Consider the following 18,320-nt stretch of genomic DNA (forward strand, 5'->3'; position numbering starts at 1 on the left):
ATTGAAATACAAAGTTATCTTTACTCTGCCCTTTTTATTCACTGCTGCTGAACCCATACCATTGTTCAAATCCGGAAAAAATAAAACAAACTTGGCACGAAATACTTAAAACAAAGGCTCATCAATATTCTCCAATTTGTCAACATCTCAATTACAGCACTGGAAAAAATGTAAATTTCATGTGCTCTAAACACTGAGGGGTCTATTCTCCTGCCAATTCACATGCGTAACTCCCATCAGCGTTAATGGGAGTTACACAAACCCATCAATAATAATAATACTTTGTACATATATTGTGCCTTTCATCTAAGGCTCTCAAAGTGCTCCAGGAACAAGGGGGCTGCTTCCTAGTCTTTACTCTGGGCAAAACCCACAATGAAATACAAAGCAGCTTTTGACTCAGCAGGTACAGAATTAGGGACCCCACGCCTTATTATCAAGCCCCATTTTATTACTGATGGGAAGCCAGACACAAAGAGGGCCAGTTACTTCCCCAGAGACCCAGTGTGCACCCTAATTCTATCCCTGAAAAATAAAACAGACTTTTTTCTTCATTCTCATGTGACTAACAAGATAAACTCCATTTGGCTGCTTTTAGCCAAAGAAATCACAGTGAATGAAAGTCTGGTTCATATTTATGTAGTTTACTGCTAGGCATGTGCTGTGTGAAAGAGACAGTAAAGTCAGGTTTCACATTTTATCAAGTTTGTTTCTTATAATATTTTAAAAATTTGATTTCCCCCCCTCCTTTTGGTTTGCTGTACAAACACGGAGGAGGAAAAGATGACCTTTCACCTGTGTAACTGTAGCTCTTTCCCTATCAAGTCATAAAATAATGAGATATTTTTAGGTTCCAAAGAAAAGGTTCATATGAATCATTTTAGTGGAAATATTCCCCAAATCATAAAGCAACATAAATGCATGTATTGTTTTATAGCATATGGCTATTAAAGTTTAATTTAAAATGTGTATGAAAACATTGTCTTTAGTACAATTCATCCCTATTTTTTTCTGTTTATCATAATTTGTTTTGAAACTGAATCGTTTTACAGTTTTCCATATGCCTGTTGTGCTAATAAATTCTGAATAAGCAAGAAAACTTTTTTCTAAACTAAAAATCTTGGTTCCCAATGAAACATTTTAATACATTTAATATGAAGAACATAAATTTCCTTCTTAGGCTTTCCATTAAACGTCAACCCTAAGATTTAACCTGGGATAAGCATATGTGATTTCAGTCAATATCTCTGTTGACTTTGCCCTGAAGCAGATAATTAATCTTTCCCATAGAAAGCTACTCTGGACAATTTGGTGGGACAAAATATCTTGAAAACATATTTAAAAGACTAATATGGGCACGAGTATGACAAAATACACTCAAGTCTGACCTTTGAAATTTAGAATCTTTGGTAAAATACAGAATATCTTTCAACCTGTGTTTGGGAGCCACTGATGTAGTCAGCCAGGTAGCAAATTCTCCATGCCCAGAGAGTCTCCATTTTCCAGGAATCAAAACGGTTTTTTGTCCCTCACACTTTAATACAGTAAAATGACTGACTTCCTAGTACTCAAACACATAAGCTACCATGTCCATTCTTTAATCCCATGGAGATATGATTAAAGGAACAAAATCCTATGGGGATCAAATCCTTCAACATGGCATCAGTGGGTGTGGCTAACCACAGCATAGAGGTTTGTGCGTATGGTTTTTAGCCAACTATATCGGTCTCAGTGCTTTTCTCTTCCCCAACAAAAACAAAAGCAAAAACAACAAGCCAGCAAAATTAACCAAAATGATAAAGCCCTATGCCTTGGCCGTGGCCGCAACTATTCAGCGTTCCAAACCCCAGGGTCGTCCTTCCCTGCCTCCCCTTCTCCCTGGCCCTCTCCTGCCATCTCGCTGGCCATAACTCAACCAACCCAACTGAACCAGTCAGTTTTAAATTTCAGTTGGGACCTTGGTGACCTGTTAATGAATCTACAGAGAGGAGAAAAACTCACAGTGTTGAGTTATGCCTGGTGTTGCTAGCTGACTTGGAGTCAGAAATGCTTGAAGCGTTAACGTAATTGCAAGAATGTGAAAAATGAAGCGCTGGGCTCCTGAGCAAAGTGAAAGGTCAAAGCGAGCCTCACACACAACAAGTCTTTGGAAGATAGCCTCATTAGACCATTAAGTCTGCTTCTCCTTTCCCCTTCTCTTGTACCATGTTTAAGGCGTTTTGTTTTTATTAATAGATACATTTCCCCCTTTGTGGCACCATGATTTGGGGTGGTGGGAGGAGAGGAGTCTTAGAAAGCTTTTCAGATTTAACCACACTGAGAAGTCTTTCTCCAGGACATAGAAACACAATTAAAGCCACTGCATTACAGATTCTCTGAATTTATATACATTTCATCTTCAAAATTCTTTATAGTTTAGTTCTCTTACATACAACCAAAGTGATCTAATAAAAAACAGTACAGAAAGCTTAAATAGATACAGTTCACCAGTTCTTCCACAATTTACCATCTGACAGTATTCATTTCTGTGTTAGTTGCAGCTTGCTTAAACCTAGATTTTAAGTTGGACCTATTCACAACTTAACAACATCCTAGAAGGGACACTTCTCTAAACTCTTCCAGAATACTAGGAATCCAAAATCTATGACCAGGAACTTGGAAATATAAAGGCACTCACCCTACATCAACCATCGTTTTTTAAATGGCATATATGACTACAGCTCAAGCTGTTAAACTGTCCTCCACTTGGAAGACTGTCTAATGCTTAAATATTGTGGCCATAAACACAGTCATAATAGAGATGAAATAGACCTAGGAGATCAGACACCATCTAATGTAAAATATTAAAAAGTAAAATCTATATACTTTCCTGGCCCACGTTCAATAATGCATCTTCTTTTAAATAATAATTTTAGCCATAGAAGAGTCAACCCTACCAATATATAATTGCTCTCTGTGCAATAGGTGAGCCTTAAATGGTAAAATTTATTCTAAATGACTCTAGGCTTTCTTGTCATCTGTAGTTGACGTCCCCCTTGCCTTCTAATTATTTGAATTTTTACAATTTGTGACAAAAGTCTCACCATGGCAGCTGAATAGAAATGGGGACAAATCTAAGAATTTCAAAATCCATCTTCCCAATACAATTCCATATAAAATTTGCATGGCACTTTGGAACTAATAGGAACAGATTTTTGCATCATGTGTGCTTTACAGGCATCATTGCTTGATTATAGAAAACCCTTATAGTTGATTTACAAACAAAATATCCCATTTACAGTATAACTCAACCTACTGTATCACAGAAGCAAAGATCTGTCATTCTATTTGCTTACACCCAGCAGTAAAGAGTAGATAACCAAATTTGTCAAAGAATTGGCAGAACTAATCGATTGTTATTGTAATGCTTGCTTAAAGATTAGACGACTCTTTTTTGTGTTGTTTTGTTTTTGGTGAGGAATATAAGTTAAGGGAAGGAAATACTGTCTCCCTAAATAGCAGCCATTTATATTCCCTAACCTGCCACGCTCCTGTTTACAGTGAGGCTGATGTACCAGTATAAAATACTGATGTTATTTCAGTCATGCCCACTTTGCACAAGGAAAATCCTTGACTTTTTACCTTGCTCACTGCTGTTGTCTCCACTCTGGGACGCATGGCCCCCACTGGAGGGCCCCGGGGTGCCTGCTGAATGGGTGGAAGTTGCATCGTCGTGGTCTCGCCAAGATGCAGGATTCTGATGTCAGGAGGCCAAGGAATTTTTCCACAGTGACCATTTCAGCCATAAATGACGAACCAAGGGGAAAGGTGCAGAGAGAGGCAAAAAACATGTACATATTAGTATTTGTAGAACTAGGTATATACAGATGCCATGTTACAGTACGTTGTCTTTTCAGCAATAGGTACCAAAAGGAAAAAAGATGCACTAGAATCATGATGAAGTGATAGTCATGTCAGTGTACATATTTGTTAAAACCAATTGAAACAGATGCCTTACAATGGATGCATTTTATTATATACAAATTATACTTCAATAAAGTGAATTTTTAAAGTTAGAAAAAAAAAGCCTTAAAAATCTAAAAGTTTGCTCTTTAATTAATTATGGCACGCTCTTCCAAGAAATAGGTCCCAATGCTCTTGGATACCAAACACTTCAGAATATTAACACATCTACAAAACTCAACAACTCCCTTAAAAATTCAGATTGGAGAATGTATGGGACAGCCCTTCACATCAAATGCACTGCCCTAAAAAGGCCTGAATTAACTCTCAAAATTATTGTCAACTGATTATATCAGTAACAAAGACAATAATATTAATCAATGCATCAATACCTTCCTTGCTGTTTAATGTGCACAAACGACAATCAGAAAATGAAACAGCTATGAACTGTGATCCACCTAATAAATTGGAGAGGACTTCCTTTAGAGCTGCATGGAAGGTTTAAAGTCACAGAGCAGTGCTTTTTCCTGAAAGAACTGCTCATTTTAAAGGACGTGTAAGGTAAGCCGAGAGTTATAGTTCATGCTACTTTGCTGAGTGTATTCTTCTCCTGTTCCTCCTCCCCTTTCCTGATCAGTCCCAATACCCTGCTGTCGCTTAAAGGAAAACAGGAATTCTAATGTACAGGAAGGACTTTATCAGCACCACATGAAGGCAGGCAAGAGATGGAATTTCCTCTGGCAGAAACAGAGAGTAGGAACAGCATGTGAAACAGACCAGCCTTAAGGTCAGAGTTGTACACTTGTCACCTGTATGCGATAACTTCGACTAAGCCCACAGATCTACTGGCAAGCAAATCTGTCGGGGGCGGGGGTAGGGGTGGGGGTGCAGTACTTTGAAAGCAAAATAAAAAGCCTCGTCAGTCCCTCAAAGTACACTATTTCTTACAAGAATTGGTTATTAAGGACTCAGACAGACTGACATGTCTATAGGCAACATGCTAACATCTCGACCACTTGAAGACAATCTTGCTATGCTGTCATCATACATATTTCATCCAGAAAAAAAGGTCAGTCTATCATTTTCTCAACCTCAACCCTATGATGTACAAATAGAACACAAAACTTCACCAAAATAAAGTCAAGAAACCAAAGAGAGAAAAAATAAGGAACTATTATCACTTGGAGCAGCAACAACAAAAAAAATCTGTTTGCCTCTATAGATCTGTCTCAAACCACTGTAAGTTAACATTTAGCATTTTTGATAGATGGTGAAATGTCCCAAAGTTCTAGAGATTAATAACATCTCTATCGAATAATGCTGTTGGCACCGCTGTCAGGCAAGCCACAGATTCAAAGGCAAAACCTTAAGCAGAAACTTTGTGACTGTAAGTACTGCACATGTATATATCTCTCTAAAGTAAAGATACACTTTTGAAAGTATTGATAGATTTGGGAACAAAGTTGAACAGAATAAAACGAAAACCAAGGTTCTGCTGCCTGCATGAAGACAAAGTCATGCCTGTGATTTTCTTATCTAAGTTCGAAACTCTTCCAATAGTTTCTAGCTAAAAGCAAGCAGAATGCAGGGGCTCTTCAAGCTTTGCAGACTCTTCGAGTCAGCTGTTTGCCGGACAGTAATCAGATAAAGAGCTAGAAGAATTACAAGAAAAAAGAAAAGAAAGAAAAAAACAATAGCATGGCATGAGGTTAGTCTTGCAACAACACTGGCTAGAGCCTTCTTTTAGAAACGGCAATAATAGTCACCTAAGCTAAACTTTTCAGTTAAACTTTGCATCACTAAAACAGCAAGTGATGTGAATTTTATGCACTGCATGCTTTTTATTAAGCTGGTGGCTATAAAAGCTCCTTACCCCTCAAGAAAATTAGAATAATTAACCACTAACACCTCAACTATGTTTTAAGGCAAATGTCATCTAACAGCTATTTTATAATCATTCAAATGAAGCTCCAGCGAGTCTTTCTGTTTGGACATGAGAGTGATTTCAAGGGGTCACTCAGAAGGACTTCTTGCAATGGAAAGCACTGTCTTGTCCTCATCAGTCAAACCTGTACTGAGTTTTAAAGTCAGGCCTCACAAGTTTACAACTCAGTTGATTTCCTTCGCTGGTGTTTTGGAGGAGGCGGTCTCTAAATTAAAGGGGTGAGAGATGAGCCACATAAGCAAATAATACTTTTAGAGCAGCTAGTTCCTCCAAATCAGCTGGGTCTTGGATTTTCAGCTCAGTGCTGAAGTTTGCTCAAGTTCACTTTCACTGTCTAACCCACCATGCCCCTATTTGTTCCCCCTTCCCTTCCTCACATCCTCAAAGAGGCTGCCCTACAAGGGTCACTAGGTGCTTATCTCCATAGTATGTTTCAAGTATTATGATCTACTTTGCAAGACTGACACAAACTAGTACCAGGATATTCATGTAACTTGGAAGTAGGAAAAACAGCTGAATCCCTCTGAGGTTTGAAAGTTGAAGAGTTACCCCCAAGTTGCCTGTATTCAGCTACACCACAGTGATGTGATCAAATACACATATAAATATTGATAATCTGGTCAATAAAAAGTGCTGCCTCCTTGATCACAAAACACTGGGAGCAACATGGATAGCTACAATATAGTCCTTTACACATAAGATTGGTTTGTTCTTAGACTGAAGTATTTGTTTGTATCACAACTCCTTTCTTCTTCTTTCCCCTCCCTAGATAGTTTCCAAGTTTACATCCTTCAAGAATAACTGCTTGGCTTTCTGCCAAATTATATGCAGAAGTTTAGTGAATCTTGAAACGAAAGTGGCATATGAAAGCATGTAAAACACATGACGTACTTAGAAAAATAAAGAGAAATGCTCTCTGTGTGTATGTGTGTGGGTGAGGAGTCAGGTAGGTGCATTCCACAATGTATGTCCTGCTCTTCAGCCCCAGGTATCATGAAGACATTCGAGGGCAAGGAAAAGACATGTTTCTATTCTCAGGGGCTTTCATAATTAGGAGTCAAATACAGTACTCTACTGGCTCTTACGTAATTGCATTAAAGAGCAGTGTTAGCAGGAGAAAAGCAGTGAATACTGAGTGGAGCACAATGGAAGGAGATGGAAAATAGATACAAGAAGCTAGGTCTCCAGGGGCAGTATTTTCTATTTGCTGGGCTACAGACTCACAGCTGATAATGCAAGTTGTAATTAATATAAAAGCAGGAGACAAGATGGGGAGAGCTTGTAGTAGCGGGGCCACAAGAGATCACTCTGCACCTCTCCTCTGTTTCTCATTTACACACAGCTCTCCCTACAAAACACAATTCTGCCAGCGTTTCCTCCCTTGAAAGTTAAAAAAAAAATTGATTTAGCACCATCATTGAATTTTGCTAAATCTAGGAAAGAGCATAGAGCGGACAGGCATCTCTGGGCAGAAAAAGCAAATCCTCCATGCACCTCTTTTGTTGAGGCTGTAGAGATGGTGGACATTATAATGTTTTACACCAATGTGGCACTTCTGGGGGAGACCTGCCGATAGGATACTATTTAATAATTCCCAGGGAACTGGTGGTATTTCCCTGTTGAAATGATTCCACCCAGCTCATGGTTCTTCCGTTGAAAAAGACAATGAAGTAAAATGTGTAAGCGTTTCTGAATAAATACAAAACTGAATGGGGAAGTAAAAAGTATTAGGTTTCCAGGAGTTAAAAAAAGAAGCCACACCACACACAAGTTCGACCTCAGATCATCTGAAACTCATCTTAGACTCCAGACGAAGAGGTGATGCAATGGATGTGGTGTAGGAGAAAGAATCCTAGATTGGAATTAAGACTCGAGGGTGCCACCTCCAACTGCCACATGACCTCAGGTGATGCACTTCATTTCCCTGGAACATGTTTCCTTTCTCTCTTTAAAATTAAGAAGTCAGACAAAATAATCCCTAAGGTCACTTCCACTTCTTCTTTCTATTATTAAAAAAATACTTTAAGCATTTGATTTTCTAGAACCCACAAAACTAAAATACAATACAGAACACCAAGCCCAAAGTAATACAAGAACTTGGAAAATACTGTAAAGTAATTCAGAATATGTGTTTGTAGGTAGAAAGTAAGAATAAACATCTATAAAGATATTTAATCAGCACATGGAGCATGCAAAACTAATTTGACTAGAGATGTTCAAATGACAAAGTCAAGATATGCTCGCATCAGTACACATAATTAATGTAACTTACAGATTTCCTATGACTTTAAGATGTTTTCACATCTTAACAGTTAACATTGTGTGAAAATCATTTTTAAAAATAAGAGGAAGACTCCTATCATGAGGTAGTCAAACCTACAAAAGTTCAAGACGTTAATTGTGCAATTTGAAAAAAATGTTGGAATTTCAATTTCGTTATTCCAAAGTTGACATAAGAACTCAGGAGAACTGTGTGTGCTTTCAGAAGGTGGACTCACTCTTTAAAAATGTAAATAGAACTGGGGTCTTTCCCTCATCTCCCTGCTTCCCCCCTCTATTAAGCTTTGAGAATTAATATGTGAGCAACTCTCATGGAAATGGCAAACACTCTTTGCAAATGATTCCTCCTCTGGTGGAGCAACTTTTAGAGAAGATAGAAATTTCTTACACTATTAGTGTACTATCATGTTATAAAATGTCTCCCGTAATTTTTAAATGGAATATTGCATAAAATGTTAAGCCTGAAAAAAAAAACGAGAAAATGAATTTTTAAAATATCAAACTTTTTATCTGATTGTGGATATCTGTTGTTGTCAAGTGCACTTTTGTTTAATTTTATCTCACTGCAGTTACTCTGAAAGCATACTCTAACCACACAACCTACATGATTTCACTAACATAATTATTCTCGATGGGAAATTAACAGAAAAGCCATCAACCAGCAGAAACTACACAACAACAGAAAACTCATGCCCCTGGCCCCTGGCCAGGTCTCCTTGAGTTGGTGGACACAGCTCAGAGGTGCGACCTTCCTGAAACAGGTCCCCCAAGAACTTGGATAACATACCGTGAGGTCTAATCTTACACCAGAACATAAGAAATTATCTGATAAAATAAATCATTCATATTATTAATGTTATTTTCACATCCCAATGTCTCCTCTTTTATATTCTATAGACCAGTCACTTAGACTGCTCTCTCCTCATTGCCCATTCCCTGCTGATTTTTCAGACACTTGCCTGAATTCTGTCAGGAACAAGGTTCTGGGGATTCTCCCCTTTGACTTGACTCAATTTTTTAAAACTGTGTAGACATAAATAAATTTGACATATTCAGAGATATGAAAGAAAACAACAGCATATCTTCTCTTAAATTACAGCCTTCAAAATAAAATTTTAAATAATTTTTCTTTTATTACTCAGCTTATCAGAGCCAGTCAGTTTTTAGGCACCTGCCATTAATTTTTAGTAGATACAATTTTATTTTCTTCCCTATATTTAATTCATCCAAAAAACAAATACAATGCAATTTCTTAAGCACATTATAGAAATAACTATATAACTACGTACCTTCAGGCCAATAGAGCTTAGGTCAGAGAATGTATTTCAAAAACAAATATAATTCATTTATCTAAACTTGATCTAAAGATACGTAGTATCTTCATATGTAAATAGAAAGATATATTTCATTTGTCTGCACTCGATCTAGACTTGATGTAAAATTATGTAAAGCAGATAATGTGTACATCACCTATTATTCAGAAACAATCCAGACTAGGAAAATCGTGATCATGCCATAACAGTTTTCAAGTTGAAACTTTTTTTTTCAAGAATTGGTTTCTTGACAAGTTTATTTTAAAAAAATAAATAAATTTGAATGTCTAGGAAACTTAACAAGAACTGGAGATGGAAAATGGAGTTCTATTTCTTTTCACCATTATATTTTTCTCCCCAATATTCCAAAGAATACTATAACCGTTACAGGTAGCTGTTTCCTACCTATAACAATTACTCTTATATGATAATAAAAGTATAAGATGAAATCTTTATAATATTAAAAATATTAGCAAGCATTCACTATGAATCTCCTAAACATGATAAAATTGTAGCCCATGTTGCAACTTTTATTTTCTATTCAATTCCAAACTTTTTTTATTAGTATGCCCATCATGTAAGTGTCAATGGGAAACGAACAAATGAATTTAATGTATGGAAGGTAAGACATTATGGCTGTCTTCCATTAATGCATCTATGTTACATCAAATTATTTATAGAATATTACAGAATGTGAAATCAACATGACAACAACCTTGTTCACTAGGCAAGAGTATGTAAAACTCATTTTTAAAAGTTGGCCTCAAATACTTGCTTTTGAGATATTTATATCAATTAATTTTATATATTTCTATTTTTTTAAATTCTAATAAGAAAATCAAAAGCTTTTTTGGTGCCTAATACTTTGCTCCTGACGCTTCGGTCTTTGCTTCCCACTACTCAGAATCACACACTTACTCTTTCTTTTCTCTTTCATTCTCTCTCTCCCTGCTTGCTCCTTCCTTAAACACACACACACACACACCCTCACACAAAGTAGCTTGATACCACTTAATAAGGATAGAGGTGTATGTGTTTTGGGGGTGTCAAACAGCTGTCACAAACTGTCACCTCCAGAAGAGAAACCTTGGCACACAACAAATTAAACTACACTTCTTTTTTAGCTGTCATTATTCATAGCCAATAAGTTGAAATGTTCTCAGCATTTCATGTGCAAATAAAACCACGAGGAAGCCAGTAGATCAGAATAGTGGGCCAGCAGATAAAAAAGAGAAAACAACACGCTGTCTCGGTCCTTCTGAAGTGGCTCATCATCACCCCTGCACCAGCATGCACCAAATGAGATCCAGCCTGGGGCAATGTATTAAATATGCATATCAAAGCAAATGAAAAAGTAAACCTGGAGATTCAAATTGGATACATTTACATGCTGAAAATGTCCCACTCATACCACTTTTCAGGTAGTGGGTCTGAGGAGGTATGTTCACTTTTTTGTGGCTGGGGGGAGTTGAGGGAGGAGGAATAGCCTGCAGAAGAGGCTGAACATAAGAGGATCACTCTGTAGGGGAAGACTTGGGAAAGAATACATTCCGTACACTTAAGGTGTCAAAGTACCAAAAAGGGTAAAAAAAAAAAAACTCTCCAAGGTTTTCTCTCATCTCCTACATAAAATTCAAATCTGTGGCAAACTTCACCATTTCCCACTCGGATTGCTGGTGGAACAAATTATTGCTTCCTTTGCAAACAAATAGCAGGGGGGCTAAAGTAAAAATGTAATAGTTCAGACTCTAGGAAATAAAAGGCTTTAAATTATGATGCCCAATGAGGTGGTAAGCCCTCATGGGTTCAAAATAAATCAGTTGTCATATTTACTTGATTGGGGGCCTCTAAGAGAGGCAACAAATGTTATAGTTGATTCTTTTATTCAAAGATGATGACTGTTGCATTATTAAAGCACTATCTTCTTAGGTATAACTTCTTTCCTGAGTATAATTTAATATTCCAAATAGTACCATAAACTGGCATTGTTGATCAGCCAATTCTATAAACAGCCTAGTATATAAACATCAGCATGCTCTAGTTCCATATATCCACTTGAAAAAACAATTCCAAGAAACTATTCCAGAAAACCAAGTAGTCAAGACCCCTATAAATGACATGAGAAAAGCTCTTGCTGCAGAAAACTGTGAAGTTTTCATCCTACAAACCATGTAACTAGATGCCTTCCCAGTCCCCCCAATAGCGCAAAATGCACATGAATTTAGAAACAGGAAGCAATGAAAATAAACAAGTAAATGACAACAACAAATACTTCGAAGGCAGTGTCATGCCCTGTCGACCACAACCACACAGCATATAGCTACATATCAGCAAATAAACTTGCCATAGCTGCTTGTTGCACCCACTTGATTTCAGTGAATCTACTTAATATACAAAAGAGCTCCCCAACATCTCCCTCCCAGTGATGGAAAAAGCCAAGAGTAAAGACAGGCATGGGAGCCTTCAACACCACAGTATTTATTCTGTCTCAGAACTGGACATCGGGACTGACGTTTTCTTTTTTTTAATAGAAACTTTTGTCCTTAGGCTATATGGCTTTCCATAGAGCACAGAGGCTACTCATTAAAATCTGTGACTGTATATTTTCAAAACTTTTGGAGAAGGAAGGGGAGAAACTTATTCTCAAGGTATCTCAACTCATTCCTCTGACCACCTAGGAGTGGGGGGTGATGGTGGTGATACCAACTACCTTCAAGCCTTGACGCCCATTTAACTCCACAGAGTGCTAAATTAATATTTCAGCCGTCAAGTTAGCAGACTACAGCCTGTATCATTCAGGTTGTGAGTTCAATTGACTGTAATCTATGGACACCCTGTCCCCCACCCCCAGGCTTGAGTTCCTATAAATAAACTGCTGTTCACACCCACTCTTTAACCTCTCCACTCTTGCCTTTCCTACCAGCTGCAATCTTTCTTCTCTTTGCTTCTTTTTCAAATTTTCAGTCTCACTACATATGCCTTTTTTTTTTTTTTTTTTTTTTAAGCATCAGACTCACTAGATCAGTTCCAAAATAGGATTAAAAACAGAGAGAATAGAAATCTCCGTTCCCGGCCTGACACACATGGGTCCCTCCTTACTATACTCTCCGTTCTCATTCACCAACTCTTTTAAGTGTTAAAATTCAACCACTAACCTATGTTTACTCAATCACAATTCCCTTCAGCTTTCTGTAATACATTGTTAATATTTGTTTCATCAAGGTTACTGTCTTTTATTACCAAGATGCTTCAGGCACTTGGCAGTAAGTTCATACACTGACAATAAGTTTCTATACAGCATAAGCTCAGAAAACTAGAATGGGTTCACTCCTTTTATTTCAAATGCAATGCAAGATTTACAATAATTCTCAGAATTGCCATCTCTGCGAGAAACTGAGAAATCAGTCCTTGCTCCCCAATTCTCACCCATCCTGTCCAGTTAACTTTCCTGCCTCCTTCTCTCCCTGCTGCACTGATTACAGAATTGAGAAAGCAGAAAAGGCAGCGGTCACCGTATCAAGCAGACAATTTGCTAACACTCAAGTTACCAAATCCAGGAAACTTTACACATTAGAAGCACAAATCACTCTATTAACTTGCTGTTTTTTCTTTTTTTTAATTCTCAACATAAATAAGGAAGGGGTCCAAGAAAAGGGAAATACAGATGAAAGGTGTGGAAGAAGTAGTGAGAAGGGGAGGAAAAGACTCCCAGAAAGACCAAATTTTTTATTTTAAAAAGGAAACCTCAGTCAGTGGAGCTAGAGGTTGCAACAAAATTTTCAAAACTGCTGTGCCCAGTGGTCTTAAAAGAATGCCAAAAGCTCACAGACTTACATGGTCAGCGAGATTTGTGGAGGAGCCTGAAAGTTCTTCGTGATCCGACTTGGAGCTGCCGTCTCTTTCATCAATGACGAGGTCTATAGGCATCTTCCCCTTCAAACAGCTAATGTACCGGTGGCAGAAGTTATCACACAGTTCATGGACCTAGAAGGAGGTCATGATGGAGGGTTCAGCTTGTGTTGTTGTTGTTGTTGTCATGGTTTTGTTTCATTTTTTTAAGGGGAAAAAGTACCAGGTTGCAAGGTTACATTTGGAAAGAGCAACAGTGCCATGTCTTCCAAACTAACTCTAATTAATGGGTGTAATAGTTGAAGGCAAGGAAACAATAGAGCAATTGTTGTAGCAGATATTATTCTCGAGAGACTTCCCTGAGCAACAAGTTACAATAAAGGGAACAGAAACAGGACTGGAAATAACTGGGTTCAGGTTGGGACTCCTTGGGGGGAAAAGCCGATTTGATGATAACATCAAAACGTAAGGATGCAGGAACTGGGAACAGCATTAGCATTTGTGATTCAATAAGCTAGGAATTTTGTATGTTTTCAGGAGAAAATGATTGAGCTGCAGAGCTATGTAAAGACACCCTAGCCAGAATGATTCCCTCCGCTAGCACCTAATGCATGCCCTGGGCCTAATAGAGACGCAAGCAGGCTGAATGTCCAGTAACACAAATGGTTTGCAGCATTTCAAAATAATCCTCAATGCCTGGGGGAAAATAAAGGAGGGGGGGGGAGGCGGCTACTTTAAAAGGCAGGGTTGTCTTAATTCACCCATCCTCCGAGCCCCTGGGTTTGAAGAGCAATTTGAGGGAAAGACTAGGTAACAAGTTGCTCAAAATCTCTCCAGGTGCTCAGACTGGAGGTTTGTTAAAAACACTCCCAACTCCACCAGGAGAGGGAAGTGACTAAATCAAAGTGGGGAGTGTCGTTTCCTGCTTACCTTTTCTAACTCCAAAAGGTGAAACCTTAGTACTTGTATTGCTTGTATCATCTGGAAGAAAAGTTTTTAGAGTGTGGAGTTAAGGCTCTGTGACTGCTGCCACTCGGAAATTCCTAGTGGGGGGATGGTGAGGGGATTGGGTTGGGAGAAGACGCAGACAAGTGGCCAGGCAAAACCCACACATCAAGAAATCGTCAGGAAAACCAAGTGATTACTGATCATCTCTGCCTCATTGGCTACGGGGTGGGAATCTGACTCAACCTATGCCAAGGCATTTAGTATCTTTGCTCCTCACGTGTACTGAGCTATCTGCAAGGGCTGCCTTCCTAAGGACAGGCCTTTCTCCTCCTGAGTCCTGTTTAACTGTCCCCTCTCTCGACCTCAGGCCAACTTAAAAAAAAAAGAAGAAGAAAAAGAAGAGAGAAAGAAAGGAAGAAAAAAAGTCGTTTCTCTGGAGAGAGAAAGCTTTTTAGAACAGCACACCCTGCGAAATCCCTCCTTACTAAAGAAGGAAATACTCCAGATGAATGGCGAGGCAGGGCCTTTGAAAGCGGATTTAAGTACTTTTAATATTGAAATTGTGCAAATTAGCAAAAGAATCGCACCTAAAAGTGGCCTGCGCCGGTCTGCCCCTCGCCCCCCTTCCCCGCCCACCTCCCGGCCCGCCCTCCGCCGCGCAGGCGGTTACTTCCTTCGGGTAAGCTGCCCCGGGCTCGGCCGCCTGCCCCGGCAAACAGAGGAAATAACTCACTTCTCGTCGCCTAGCTCCCGGGGCCGAGACCTGGGGCGCATCCCCTGCTCTCGCGTTCGGCGCCGCGTCCCCGCTCGCTGCCTCCCAGGGGCTCCGCGCGCCCTGACGTCCAACCCACCCCTCACTGCCAGCTCCCCGGCGAGGGCGCTAAGCTGTTCCCTTCCTCCCCATCGCTCTGGAGCTTCAAAAGGAGGGCTCTGCTCAAACTCCCCGGAGCTCCGTGGGGGAAAAGCGGGTGCTTCTGGGCAGGGGAGGGGGCCCAGGTTGGGGACAGGCGAGCCACAGTGAGCCTTACCAAATTGTCCAGCTCTGGATTTGAGGAAAAAAGTGGCTTTTCGGCGCGAACCTATAGGAAGCAGGGGAAAGTCAGCATGAATTATCACTCCATTTTAAAAGGAAAAAAACCCTTGTCACCGACTAAATTGTCGTGTGCGAGTGGGGATGGCGGAGGGGCAGTGGCTGAGAAAAGAGGCGCTTTGGTAAAAAACATGGAAAAAAAAAAAAAAAACACAAAAAAAACCCAGTAGGGACGGTTGAAAAGGAATCTGGACCTTCGGATCCTGGCCCCATGAAGGGGTACCTGGAACCGCCGAGCTGGAGCCGAGATCTCAGGGCGGTTCTCTGGGCCCGGGTACCCGCTTATCCTGCTGTCCACGGGACTGGGTTTTGCAGCCTCTCTCACCTCCGCGCCGGCGCCGACAGCCCCGAGAGGCGCCCAGCTTCCTTCCCTCCCGGGCACTCTCGGGGGCCCTCAAAGCCCCTATCCCCAATTCTTGTTCAAGTAGCTGCAGGCGGGGGAAAAGGCCAAGCCCCAGATTAGGAGCAGGTCAACTTTAATTCGAGGGTCGAGCCCCTGTATTCCTGGCTGGGGGGAAAAACAAACACCCATATTTATCTCCTCTTCCAATTCGCCTCCAGGCTCAAGGATGGGGAGGAGGCGCAGAGCGCGGACTGGGCCGGAGGTACAGATCGGGTGTCCCAGCCTCTTCCTCCTCTTTCAAGTAAAGCTCGAGGAAAGGGGAGGAGGGGAGTGGGGGGCTGCAGGAGGGCTAGTGGGTCAAGAAGGTTGGACCTGCTTGGCGAAGACCGCGATGTCCTCGTTGAAAGAGTCGGAGGAGCAGACGTCTCCGCCGGCCACTCCGGGTTCCCGCGGAGTGCAGGTCGCCAGCTCGCACTTCTCAAAGACCAGAGCTAACAGAGGAAACAACGGGTGCCTAACGGGCAGCGCCACGCAGAGACACACACACGGAGACGGGGTGCAGAGGGGAAGGAGCAAGAACTGTAATCAACAAGTTTGGAGGGTTCGGATTCCTTCCTTACTACCACAGACACGCATCACACTTTACAATCCTTCCTTCAGGCAGCCAAGCCTGGGCCAGAAACAGAAAGGAGAAACGGCCGGGCCCTTTCCCTCAGCTCAGGACTCCCTCAGATGCGGTGGGAGAGGCCCCTGGTCACTTTTAGCCCTCCGAGTATAAACAGCCTCGGTTCGAACATAAGGAAGCATCCAGTAAGCTGAGGCAGTCTGGAGCCCGGAATTGAACCAGACCCACTCCCCACTCTACAGAGGCCGTCCAACCAACCCCTGAGACCCAGCCCTGACCTCCCAAGAGAGGAACAGTCGGTGAAATCCAAGACTGCTTTAACTTCTGCATAGGGGAAGTCATAGGAGGCCCAAGGCTCACCTACAACCGCCGCCTCCCTCACCAGTGATGTTTCCTCAATCTAACCTCTCCACCCCCTCGCCTTATGAACTTGTTTGGTCCACTTCTAGTAAAAGCCTGGATGTGGGGGCCAGTTACATGAGGTACACGCAGAAGAGCTTCCTTCCCAAGACCACACTTCTCCAGCAGGCAAAAATAAATAAATCGAGTGTTATAACTTGGAAGTGAGCGTGTGCGTCTGCCCTTTGTGTTCCTCCGGGCGGTTTAGCTACACTTTGGGATGCTGGCGGCCTCTTGCTTCAGGCACAGTTGCTGTTTACTGACTGTCCCCTCCCCTCCGCATCCCACAGCCTTCCCTCACCTACCCTCCGCTGGGACAGCCCGAGTGGTACATGCTGGGCCCGCGCAATCCCAGCCCTCCCTGAGTTCTCTCAGAATTTAAAATAATTTCCAGCCATCTCCCTCACTCCCCTCAAGAGCGGCTCTGTGCAAGCAGCAGTCCCTTCCACCCCGCTGCACTTCAAGGTCTGCCCCCTTTATTTACAGAGAATTAAGAAGAGGGTGATTAGGACTTCCTGGCCGGCCGTAGCAGCCCTGATCCCAGCTCAAGCTGCATTTAGTGACTCCCGGACTCTCGATAGGAAACAGAAAAGAAAAAAAAAAGTTGCTCCTCATGGGCAGGAAACTTTCTCCTTCTTCAGGGCCTCTGTTAGGGGGCCCAGCTCTGCGTCCTTTGGCCAGGAATCCCGTCCTTGGGGAGAAGGCCCTGGCCAGATTGTGAGGACTCAGTCACTCCCGGCTATGGGGTCCAGAGTGGCGGGGCCTTGAGGGTAGACGAAGCCAAATCTTCCCGGGACTCATAGTCAAGGGGCAGAAGAGCAGCGCCCCCTCCCCCCTCCGCCCCCTGCACTGTCCTTTCCTATGGCAAACGGTTCTCGCCCCCCACCCTAAGGAGCAGTGACTCCCCACTTAGTCGGCCAACCCCTCATCCCCCACAGAGACAAACACACACTCGCACTCACACTCACACCGTCCGCTGGGTCGGGAGGGGGTGGGGGCTGGTTTACCCATAGATCGCGTCCTTGTCCCGCTTCAAGGCGTCGTTGACAGCGGATCCCATACTGGCCGGCATGACATTGGGGTGCGGGGCGTGAGCGCCGTAGTGCTGCGTGGCGTGAAGCGGCGGCCCGTGGTTCAGGTGGTGAACCGGAGGGATCGGCCGCGGCGCGTGAGGGTCTCCGTACATGGAAGCAGGCACCCCTACTCCGTCCATCCCGCCGTAATGGGGCAGCTCATCGTACTGTCAGAACCCGGCGGAGGGGCGGGGGGCGCGGGAGGTGAGGCAGAGCCAGGGGAGCCGAGGGAGGAGAGGAAAAGAAGCAGGGAGCAGAGAGCGAGCGAAGTGGGGAAGGAATAGAGAGACGAGAGGGGGAGAAAGCCAAGGGAAGGAGAGAGAGGAGGAGGGGGCGGGAGGGGGAGGCAGGAGAAAAAGAGAGAGGAAAACACAAATAAAAACAAAGTCAGGAAGAAGTACCCAGCGCGAGTTGAGCACACAGAAACCAAACCAGCCGAAACAACGGAGTTGAAAGTTGGGAGGGTGGGTGTTTTTAAATTAAAAAAAAAAGAAAAAGAAAAAGTATGAACCC

At 42.1% G+C, this 18,320-nt stretch overlaps 1 protein-coding gene across 10 annotated transcripts in view; it reads right to left on the bottom strand.

Annotated features, from left to right (window-relative positions):
• MEIS2 (Meis homeobox 2) overlaps positions 1-18,320 on the bottom strand; it is a 222,269-nt gene that overhangs the window by 201,936 nt on the left and 2,013 nt on the right. For 8 of the 10 annotated variants that reach the window (XM_012181166.3, XM_060418578.1, XM_027971657.2 and 5 more), the window contains exons 2-7: positions 17,742-17,974; positions 16,083-16,224; positions 15,306-15,356; positions 14,260-14,310; positions 13,315-13,464; positions 3,622-3,736 (exon numbers count right to left, since the gene is read on the bottom strand). In XM_012181166.3, coding sequence (XP_012036556.2) covers positions 3,622-3,736; positions 13,315-13,464; positions 14,260-14,310; positions 15,306-15,356; positions 16,083-16,224; positions 17,742-17,974 — 742 coding nt within the window. Of the gene's footprint in view, positions 1-3,621; positions 3,737-13,314; positions 13,465-14,259; positions 14,311-15,305; positions 15,357-16,082; positions 16,225-17,741; positions 17,975-18,320 lie in introns of those variants that run through there. The other 2 variants (XM_027971660.2, XM_060418577.1) reach the window with 2 other exon arrangements.

This window comes from Ovis aries, chromosome 7, assembly GCF_016772045.2.
Source record: "Ovis aries strain OAR_USU_Benz2616 breed Rambouillet chromosome 7, ARS-UI_Ramb_v3.0, whole genome shotgun sequence".
In the NCBI taxonomy this organism is placed as follows: Eukaryota; Metazoa; Chordata; class Mammalia; order Artiodactyla; family Bovidae; genus Ovis; species Ovis aries.